Source organism: Cariama cristata, unplaced genomic scaffold (genome assembly GCF_000690535.1).
Source record: "Cariama cristata isolate BGI_N322 unplaced genomic scaffold, ASM69053v1 scaffold38588, whole genome shotgun sequence".
In the NCBI taxonomy this organism is placed as follows: domain Eukaryota; kingdom Metazoa; phylum Chordata; class Aves; order Cariamiformes; family Cariamidae; genus Cariama; species Cariama cristata.
Genome location: NW_009633578.1, coordinates 25,297 through 36,604, shown reverse-complemented (window position 1 = coordinate 36,604; position 11,308 = coordinate 25,297). Strand labels below are relative to the sequence as shown.

At 39.4% G+C, this 11,308-nt stretch overlaps 1 protein-coding gene across 1 annotated transcript in view; it reads right to left on the bottom strand.

Moving 5' to 3' along the window:
- Window positions 1-4,895: 4,895 nt before the first annotated feature.
- LOC104166757 (mitogen-activated protein kinase 11-like) overlaps window positions 4,896-11,308 on the bottom strand; it is a 17,724-nt gene continuing 11,311 nt past the window's right edge. Inside the window, exons 9-11 of the mRNA XM_009706805.1 lie at window positions 10,220-10,298; window positions 8,652-8,825; window positions 4,896-5,398 (exon numbers count right to left, since the gene is read on the bottom strand). Coding sequence (XP_009705107.1) covers window positions 5,325-5,398; window positions 8,652-8,825; window positions 10,220-10,298 — 327 coding nt within the window. The 3' untranslated portion in view covers window positions 4,896-5,324. The remainder of the gene's footprint in view (window positions 5,399-8,651; window positions 8,826-10,219; window positions 10,299-11,308) is intronic.

Sequence of the window (11,308 nt, the reverse complement as noted above, 5' to 3'; positions counted from 1 at the left end):
GTGCACAGAGGAAAAAATACTCTTGTGTTGAAGAGTTTCCCAACTTCAATGCAAAAAAGAGCGTTAACAGGTATCACTGATTGATAGCTTCACTAATTTGTCACTACGTGGTGGTGCACGTCACCTGCTTAAATCACCAAGAACTTGGTGGTACTCTTACCCCATCTTTCCCATCCTCCTTCATCTTGCATTCATTCATTGCATTTCCGTCACAACCTAATGAGAGAGCTGGGCAGGACAGGAGTCCGGTGTGTTATTTTCGGACAGAATATAACGTAACTAGGGTGTATTCTTGATTTAAGCCTTCAGGCTCTATTATAAAATGAGTATGAAATAGGAATATATTATCTTAGTGCTAATCTACAGGATATTATTCTATAAGGAGCAAAGTATGGGTCAGTGGAGGCTGCCAGTTACAGCAAATTTAAAGTATATTTGTCTCAGGGCTGCCACTGCGATTCGGTATTTCTGCTGTGTTCAGTATTACTTGTGATCAAATTGGAACCTAAAAGGACTAGCTAAAACCTCTGTGCTATGACATGCCTCTTAATTTGTGACAGTAATTGAAACTGGGGGACTATGTGAGTGCAAAATGAAGCATTTGTATGCATGCAAGATTGAAGCTGAATTGAACAGTTTCGCTCATTATGTAGAAATTTCCCATCTAATGGATTAAGTGTCGGATTGGTTGGAAGATCAGTGTTTGCATAGGAAACACAATATATTCCCTCCTTGCAGTGAAAACTTAGACCCTTTTAGGCATATCAGTTCAATATTTTATCTTACAGCAGAAAGAAGGTCAGGGGCAGCTGCACTAATGCAGCTTTCAGTCTCTTGGTAGTAGTCCGTTAAAAACCCTTACGCTTTTTGCCTAGACTCATAAATTAATGACACTTGGTACTTGCACTTGTGCAAGCGTGCTGGTTTTCTAAGGACCAGCTTTGGAGAGTTGTGCTACATCCATAAACACTAGCAGCACGATTCACATGTAAAAGAAACAAGCAGCTGCTTTTAAAGCAAACAGATATTGCTGTTAATTCCTTCCTAAGGAGACTGATCTTACCGCGGCTGAATTCCCTTCTGCTGCTACCAAAGGACATAAGTTACCCAATTTACAGTGCAATTGGCATTTAGCAAGAGGTAAATCTTAACCACTGCTCATCTGTCAGGGGTTCTTGGGCCAAGTCAGCAATTTACAGATGCAGCAAAGGATACTTAAGTAATTTGTGCCTGCAGCTGAATACAGTACTTTTTGAATAGATTCATCTTTGACCAGGTCCTGAGAGTGGGAAATGTGGAGGTCTGTTTTCTTGTTATGATCCAGGAGGACACGTGACGGGAAGAAAGGAAGGAAGTGGCTTTTGTATTGACTGCTCCCCACCTCTGTCAAAGGTGCTTTTGCTGCCAGCCTTTTCTCTTTGACAGGGTTGTCCCCCTCCTGTCCCTAGGGTGGGCTCGCTGTGTCGGCTCCTGCAGCCTACTGACCCTCCTTCCCTCTTGCCTTTGTCTTTTGCACCACATCAAAAACATGCCAAGAGCACTAATGGGAATTCTGCAACAATGCTGTCTAATTAATGGCTCTTGACCTACTGGGGCATGATGTATTTTTTCATATATCAGTGTCGATTACCTAATTTCCTATTATTTTCCCTCCCTATAAATTCCCAAAGTTACTAATAACTCTGCTGTTTCATACTTGTGTAGCCACTATGTATGTTCTGGGAGGAGGTAATTCTGTGTATTATGGCACGTGGTACCCTCTAACGCTGTGCTTTTCCTTTAAACCATCCTTGGTTTTTCTTTCCATTAGCACATTGTAAATTAGAGATTTCTTTAGTCTTGTCTTTACTTCTGCTTTGGTTGTGGCATATCAATTTCCTGCTGCTGGGCTTCGGTGCTGATGAGGTAGAGAACTTAAAAAATAAAGATGCAGATTTAAAAAGAAGTGTAGTGTATGCTTATGCATGTCAAAAGATTGAGATGTATGCAAAAGACTTCTTTTTCCTTTTGCAAGACCTTTTGCTTCCAGTGATGATAAAATTGCTCAACTTGGGGTTGCACTTAACACTGATTACAGAGTGAGATAATAAATACTAGAAGTGATTTCAATTCAGTGGGTGGAGGGATAAAAAGCTCTTGTGACTGAAAGCTGAAATTAGGTAAATTCAGATTAGAAGTAAATTGTTAACAATGGAGAGAGCCCTCGGAGAGTTGTGTTCTCCCCCAGTGGAAGCCTGTGCCCCCCCGAGCATCCCTTCTGTGCTTCGCAGGTGGTCAGGGATGGTGAGCACCCCAATTTAGCGTGGGCTAAAACCTACCACGCTTTCCTCAAATGTACATGCAATGCGTAGAGGACCTACAAAAGCGCGATTGTAATAATGGGAGTTAAGAGTGGTGTCAGATTAAAACCCCACAGTTTAAGCAGGCTCCACTACAAGTTTTGCAAATAAAATGTGGGCCATGTAAACAATGTCTTCATTAAAGACATTTTTAGCAAATAAATTTTTATAAAATAAAATCCTTACTTTTACATTTATTTACTCTTTAAAATTTACTTTTAAGCCACCCGCCTTAGAGGTTCACCAAGCCTGACAAAGCCCTCACTCCTCCATGCTTCCCTCCATTTGCCTGTTTGTGTTGGTTGACAAATGTTTTTTCCATCTGTGTTCAAACGATAAGCATTGTTAGTGCTGAGCCTTCCACCCTTCTCTCCCAGCGGGGCACCGGCTCGCCAGTTACCCTGGCCTGCTCTTGTAAACCGATAAACGGACCACATCGCAGTTCCGTGTTGGATTACCCCAAGGGAGTCGGTTACCTGCTCTAGAAAAATACCTTAATTAGTGGCTTCTGAGGTCTAGGAAATCGCCTTCATTTTGCAAATCTAGTGAAAAGATGTCTCTCTCCCTACTGTTTTTCTTGACATTAAAATGAGATGATTTATGGGTTTTGATGGTATTTAATTAAGAATAGCTGAGCTCTTGTTACCCATTACTGTCAGCTTTGATTAGTTTAAATGTGGCTACGACCGTATTCTTCCTACATAATTTATCTCCTAGAAAATATTACAACTTTGAATGTAAAAGGAGATATTCAGAGGAAGATTCAGAGTTGCCAGAAGGAGAAATTTTGGAAGTGATATAAAGCTTTCCCTCAAGTAGCACAGCTATGGCAAGAGCAGAGCATCTGGGCTTTGCCTACCACAGAGTTTTAGGCATCCTTTGAAACATTTGGTGACGGCCACCCTCATAGCCAGCCAACCAGATTAAACAAATGATGGAACAAATCCCACACTAAATTAATTATCGTTGGATGCAGGAGGTTCTTGTGAAATCTTTTTACTTTGTCCTTGCCCTTCCAGCTGCAACAGAGGTGCAGAACGGGCTAGCAAGCTCATTATCATATTTCAGAGAAAATAAAGCGCTGAGCTACTTTTCTGTTAACTGTTAAACAAACAGATGAAAAAAAAATATTTAAGACATGACTAAGCGGTTATTTTCATTATGTAGTCAGACAAATAATTTAAGGATTTACAACCTTTTCACCCATTTTAGTCAGCGTGAAATTCAGTCGTTCCATGACCATTACAGGCCTCATCCAGCTTCGCAGGAAGCCAAAGTAATGACAGCCCGACAACTCTTCAGAGGACTCACAAGAAAGCCACGCAGGCATTTACTTTCAGATTCGTACGTCTTGCAGCAAGTTGAATACAAGGGGCTGTATTCCACTGGATGCAAGTATCGGATAACTGGCCAACATTATCAACAACAGTCCACCACTTAGTCCACAAAGTAGGAGCACGTTTTCTAGATGGAATGCTTATTTTTATTTCTCAAAGATGACAAACAATACTGTATCAAGTATCTCTGAAAAAAAATCAAAGTTCTTGGACTTGATTTTTTTTTTTTAAATAGGTTTATTAAGAAAAAGCTTTTCTTTTTACATAGAAAAGATACAGAGGAAGGTAAATAAATGCAGCAGAATTCATTACCTCGTGTAATAGCTGTACAACTGAATCCTAATGACAAAAGTCACAGAAAACCTAAATATTATAAAAAGCCACCTCCAAAATGAGACTCCGACAGAGCGAGAACAAGACACAAAAATAACAACATTGAACAACTGTGAATCACGAGTATGTAGAAAGACACAGCCAGTACACCATAAGAGGCCTCATGCCAAAGGATGTTCCTCTTTCGGTATTATGCCTTCAATGGGGAAATCAGATAAATTTAATTCTTTAAGAAATCTTGGTATCTGGTGTATCCTGCAGTTTATTACTTAATTTTCCAACTTTTCAGAGCTGGAAAGCCTTTAAAATTTTGCTTAAAAAGAAACTCTGATGAGATGGATATTTTGTTTTTCACAAACAAATTCTTAAATCTTACTGTTTTGTCATGTCTTCCAATGGCAATTATTAGATTATTTTTCCAAGGATTATGTGAAGGAAAATAAGACAATGAAGAATATTGAATCCTAAGCTGTGAACTGAACTGAGTACTGTTGCACTGCCATCTGTGACAGCCTTTGCTGAAGCTTGCAGAAGACTACAGAGATCTGCCACAGTGCCTTCAGGGCACCTTCCTGGAAACTTGGGCAAATTCAGCGGGACTCCATCGATGGCATGGTTAGGAGTACCGCTGGGAAGTAAAATCGTCTCACAAACGGGTATTGCGCAGATTAAAAAAACATAAATGGGGAAAAGAATGAGAACGGACACTTGAATGGCAACAAAAAGACAAAGATTTATTTTTACTGACTTTCAACTGGTGTTAAGACCGCTTGAGAGACATCCAGTAAATTTGTAAGACCAACACAGATATGACTACGTATGCATATTCTGTCTATCTCACTACCACGTCCTCTCTTCATAAAGGCACTAACTATAAATAATATGAAAACAGACAGATAAAATGCCAGAAAAAAAAGTGGACTGCTTGTATGGACTTCTATGTTTATGTTTGTATACATTCATGCTTTAAATGTACAATTTTAAAATTAATTTAAAAAGTCACCTTTATTTTGGCAATACAACTGATAAAATGAAACATGCAGAACACACAGCTTGACAGAACTCAGTGCATAATTTTGTCAGAATGAAGCAGTTCTTTATCACCCCTTGTGAACTGGGAATACATTCATATTACAAGGCAACCCCCTCCCCACCCAAGACAGACAACATCTGGCTTCTGTGTAACACATCTGCTTTTCCACATCTTCTCCAACATCTTTGGGTAGTAAAATCTATGTCTGACCACAGGTTAAATTGTATGGTTATATTTTAACAGTCTTCATAGTGCAGCAAGGCAAGACAGAGCTGCCTGTATTCACTGTTCTATCTCCAGGCTATCCATTTTTAAGTCAGGGGGTTTAAAGCTAATCACTTCTTCATAGGTAAGTTCTGGAGAGAGGGTGTAAGGGAGAAAGAAGAATTAGGCAATATTCTCTTCAGAAGAAAAATATTCCAGACAAAACAGTTCTATGGATGCATGTGGCTTATACTTTGTATTTCCAGCCTTTTTAGAGCCCAGATCCAAAAAAAGACTGAATTCACTAGGAATCCTACTGTTAACCTCAGCTTACAAATTAGACTCACAAATACTGTTCTTGTACAACATGTCTGTCCCCTTCAGCTAATTACTAAAACACAGAGGCCCTGAAATGGAAACATCAATTACGCTGTCAGATGACCTGCCAAAATGATGTAATAAAAGACAAAATGTAATGGAAAATGGAATCTTTAAAAGCACCCAAACAGGTTTTAAAATGTACACGTTTAACCACAGGGAATGTTCTTTATCATCTCTCAGTCAGTTGCCTTCAACATAAATCATTCGCAGTTCGGTGCTAATACCTTGGGATCTAGGTTTTGGGGTTTTTTTTCTATTTTATTGTAGCTAACTTAATTTTACAGTCCTCTGGAAAAAAAAATAATTAATTTTGTCCAGTTTTAGAAGGGCTTACGTAGAAATGTGGGTTCCCTGCCATGTTACCCTGCTTTAGGAATAGCCCTTTATCTTTTTGTGCTGACAGTCATGTCCTGTTTTGTGCCTTGCACAGTAATGGGTATATTGTCAGTGACTACCTCCTATGTGTTTTCTCAAGTTAGATACTGTATTTTAAGGACCAAATCCTGTTCACACAGAAATATATGGCTAACAGTGCATTACTTCAGGTTCTGTTCTCCAAACAGTGATGTTTAAATCATATCAAACTTCTGCCTATCAGCTTGTTTGTTAAACAGATCTGAGGCAGCTGCTACACCTGCAACCGGGCCCAGCACTCCTCTAAAAAGTACGTAAAAATCTTTGGGCTGAATTTTGGTTACGCTCTGGCTGCATTATGCTGTAGCATGGTGTATGGTGACCAGCGCATAAGCTTCATGAAGGATTCCTCTGAAAGAAATTCTGTGTGCAGAACCCCGAGGCAGAAGGATTTGTTAGGTGACTCTTTCAGTGATTGACTTGCGGCTATTAAGTAACATCTGGTCACAGGCAGCCAGGTAGGAGCTAGAGCGGTCCCGACTGAACTCGGCGGAAGCCAGCATCCTAGCAAATCAGACACCTGGAACTTTTTTGCTGGCAGTACATTGCATGTTTATGAAGCTCCTTACCCGGGTCTCATGCCAGCTACTCGGCAGAGAGTACAGATGTCACGCTGAGATACGTGCAACTGGAGCAACGTCTAAGGAGAGATACTTTCAGATACATTCAACTCTGAATAGCATACTCTTGGCCTCTGAAATTTTGAAATATTTTTTAACTGATGAAACTTGTCAGAAGGAAGACTATGAGCTTGGGCTGCAAGCCTCAGCAGTGTGCAATGGAGGCCAAGGAAACTCTTAAGTGCGTGACATGTAAGACAAAGTGTTCTGAAATCTCATTTTACTTTGGTGCTCAGTGTCCCTCTTGGGATCAAGTGCCACTGATTTTTAATTTGAACAGAAAAAGAGGGGAAATATGCCAATGACATCTTGAGAAAGTGGGTCAATATTTCATCAACAATACAAATATTTTATGCAAACGGTCACCTTTCCTGTTATCTTAGTTAAATGTGGCACATACTGTCCTTGAAAATAAAAAGTTTATTCCCTAAGATAAAAATTGGCCAGGAGGAAGAGATACATGTCCTGTGCCAGTTCTGAGATTTTTGTCTTGGGCCTTTTTTCTTTCCCCCCCTGTGTAAAGAAGGCATTTGACCTGTAGTTCCAGCCAGGGCAGTGATGTAGAAAAATATGATACTGTCCTTCCTAAAGAATTCACCTCCACATCCTCATTTCAGTTCGGAAAGTGTTAAGCTAAGATTGTTCCTGAAATAATTTCAACAGAGTTTCATCACAAACAGCTTCATGACTCAGAAATTGTTAAACTTTCCTGTTACAGACTCAGTCAGCTGAAAAAATAGCAGAAAACAAATCACCCACTCCTAAGTACAGCAGCAAATGCCTCTCAATAAACAAGATGTATGGGCGGTGCTGTACGCTGCCAGGTTTTGCAGAGGAGAGCATGTGTAAGGAGTAAGCGATACCAGTCGATCCTCCTTGTTTGTACAGAGGCAGTAGGTTTCCAGAAAACCCTTCTCAGGGCTCTGGGAGGTTGCTTTATTGTAAAGAGACCCATGACCCCGCTCCTACCTTTCTTTAAGATGTATTTGCTGTAGTCAATCTGCTTGTGTCTGCTGCCATGCCCAGGATAAAACATGGCACAAGCGGACGGGCATGAGTAAGACATGGGAGGTCAGTATTTTTCATCATAAACCTACCCGCTATGCTAATTCATTTTTATCAAACCTTTCTGGAGTAAAAGTTATAGAATATACAAATAGAAAAAGAACATTTACTTTATAGAATATATATTTCATCTTAGGCCAAGGAAAGGAATTTATCGATAAACAGGAAAAATTAGTTTTCTAGAACATTACTCTCAATTTAAAATGTCATGTAAGGAATTTTTAGCATAATATGTCCTCATTAGACAATGATGAAATTGGACTGTACTTTTCAGTGTACTTGCAAACTTAATGTTTAGCCACATTACTTCCATGACACAGTAGTGCAATACGATCATGATGCAAGCATGGAATTAACTAACAAAAAAAAAAAGTTGTTGCAGTGTTTCTCAAGGATGGGTTTTGGGGTGTCACTGCCAAGTAAAATCATCAACTCTCATCTCAAATAGGATCAATAGCATGGTTTATCTATTAATCCCAATTACTTGTCTATCTAAAGAATGATTAACAAAATACACATCTCTATGGAAAAATACTAATTTCTGATTCTGAACAAAAGTAGACCAGAATCCCAAATAGTGTCACTTGCCCTAGGAGAGTTACTTCAGCTGAGGATCTGACCTAGAAAACTAAAAGCAAGACAGAATGTGTGGTTACCTGGTAACTAGCATCAGCGTTTAGTTAAGATTAAACCTGCTATAGGGAATCTACTGAGGAGATGATAGAATGGGGGAAGGGAGCAAAATCCAGAGAGGAAACACAACCCTTTCCACCTCTCCACTCCCGTAAGCACACACATGGACTTCAATCTTGTCTCCCTGAGGCTTAAGAGTTCAAATTGCTCTGATTAGAAACAGAGGAAAACTGTTATTTAAGTAAGGTTTTGTTCTGCTACATGTATGAACTACTGTGAGCAATTCTGTTACCTTTCCACTCATCTATGGTTCGCTCCTTATTCTCTATGGACTCATCGTACAGCTCGGCCTCAGGTTCATCATCCGGATCGTGATACTGTACAAAGTATGGATGTGCAAGTGCTTCAGAGGCAGTAATTCTTTTATCGCTGTCTAATATAAGCATCTTCTCAAGAAGATCTACAGCTAAAGGAAAAAGAAAAATGTGGTTCAAACCCAGAAGGGACCATCTAGAAATAAAAGAGAAGGTAACTGTTTACACACAATCTATTCTCACTCAGCTTAAACACAGTTAACATTATTGACAAACCCACAAAATTTAGACAATATAACAAATAAGTTTGGACGATTTTATCCCTCAAGTACAATTTTCAGAGCTGAAGGAACCTTCTAGTGTGCTTGTGGTACACACAAAGGTTCATTATAGTCTATTTGATATCCGATTCACCTCTTCAGACATCCAACGCCTTGATTCTGAAAGGACCTCTGTGTGCTTAAAAGTTAAATAGCCTGTGTTGTGCATCATGTGCTTAACTTGGTCCTAATCAGTGCAAATTTAAGTAACTTAAAATTGTGAGTATGAGATTACACTTTTAATTAGCTGCACCAATGAAATCATCAGATGAAAACCCCAAAGCAACTCTACAGGACCCAGCATAAAGAAAAGATGTTTGAAGTCAGCAGTTGCAGAAAATTAGAAATGAGAGAGATCTGCAAGGCTGAAATCTGTTTTATATGGAAAGTTTATCATAACTATTTAAAATATTATATAAAAATTATTTTTATTGCTTTCATATAAGCACTGTAATTAATTTGCCTTTATGATATTAAAATGTAGCATGCTGTCATGTACCTCATACAAATAGGTCCCATTTTTTGTACGAAAGCGTTCACAGCTACTTGTATTTGTAAAAGTAAAACTGTCTTTTAATACACAGAAGGAACTAAAACCATTTTAACTCATAATGCTTCCCTATATACAGTATTTTAATGTGCACTAGATGGAACTGACCAGGCGCTGTAGTAAGATGACTCTGACTCAAACGTCTCCTTTGCCATGTCACAAGAAATGGTTCACAGAAACATCTCTTTTGCACAGGCAGAACCAATTGGTTAGACATAAAAACAATTGTGCAGGATCAGACCAAAGCTCTGTCTAGCTTGGTATCCGGTGTCCAACAATGGCTAATAGACTCCTAGGAAATAATACTCAAAAGGGTCATTCAAACAGCTGTACTTCCTGATACATTCTCCTGCTTGCCAGCAATTTACAGCTCATGGCCTTCCTGAGCCAGAAGTGATGTCTCTTGTCTAGACCCCGTGACATTTTTATTTATTCCTGCTATATAAAGCTGGCTTTTGCTTTTTATCCATAGACTGTTTTCCTTTAGGAGGTTCCCATAGTCTCCACCAGAAACCAAAGACACAGGCTTCATGAAGGGAAAAAAGTCTCAGAATGAAAGGTTAAGCAATGCTCTTCTCACTGGTCTGATCATTATTATATAGGATCATATAGCAAAGGAAGGCTTGAGTTCCTATGTTAGTGAAAGATTTAATCTATATCAGTCTGACTTTCTTACCTAATGGATTGGCACCACGAAATACTGCCTTCAAATCCTGTTGAGGCATATGTGGAAGAGATTCGATGTATTTTCTTGCCTAGGAATAAATCAATACGCACAGAGGTTAAATTTTGCCCAACAGTAACCATATCAACTCTAAAAAACCAGACGTAATGTTTTTTGTGTTCCTTGTACATGGGAAACCTTCTTTACATAAAACCATAATGTATGACTTTGTTTTAAACAGTTACTCCTGTATATTGCACAATAAGCAAGAGTTTTAAACAGGTATATTTTCCTCTAAGGGTTATGCGTTAGCACTTATGTTTTCACCTACGCTTACTGGTTATTGCAGTATACCCCCAGGGAACACATGCATATGATGTTCAAACAGAAATTGCAACGTAAATAATCTTTCAGTTACCCTCAGCGACTGGTATAATCCAATCTGCATCCTTCCCTCCTCTCTCTCCTCTGTCAAACAGTAGCTTCACTAACCAAAGAACAAATCCTGATACTCCCAGGATGCAGATCTTAAGATGTTTCACAGAATTTATAGCTTGTCTTGTCACTGTGGCTGTGAAAGGCTCATCCAAACCCGGCTAGGAAAACCCTACCCACATATCAGACCCACAAATGTCAGCGTGGAGACTGACATTACGTGAGCTACGAATTTCTGGGCTGAGGTAGATAGGTCAGCAAGAGAAGACATTGAATGCTGGTCCCAAGGGCTGGGATCAGACAGAACAGGGAATTCTGAAATGGAACAGCTAAAGAAGAGGCAAATGGCTGTCCCTAAATCTGTAAAAAACCCGGCTGGCCTTTGAACAAACCTTAATCCTTTTAAAACATGTTTGTGTTACAGGGATACCTCCCTGCACAGTTAGCAATCCTGTTAGAAGGAGACTATCTGCAGGAGGCTAACTAAGCATCCTTAGCCTACTGAAGACAGCAAAGGAAATAAAAGTTGTTCATACCAAGCAGCTCCATGGCTTCAAGTGAGATATCACATTGAGAACTGTGGAACTATCTTCTGGACTATCATGAAGTGACTATAAAATTCTGGTGACATATCATGTGTGCAATCCTCCAGCCACACTTGGGAAA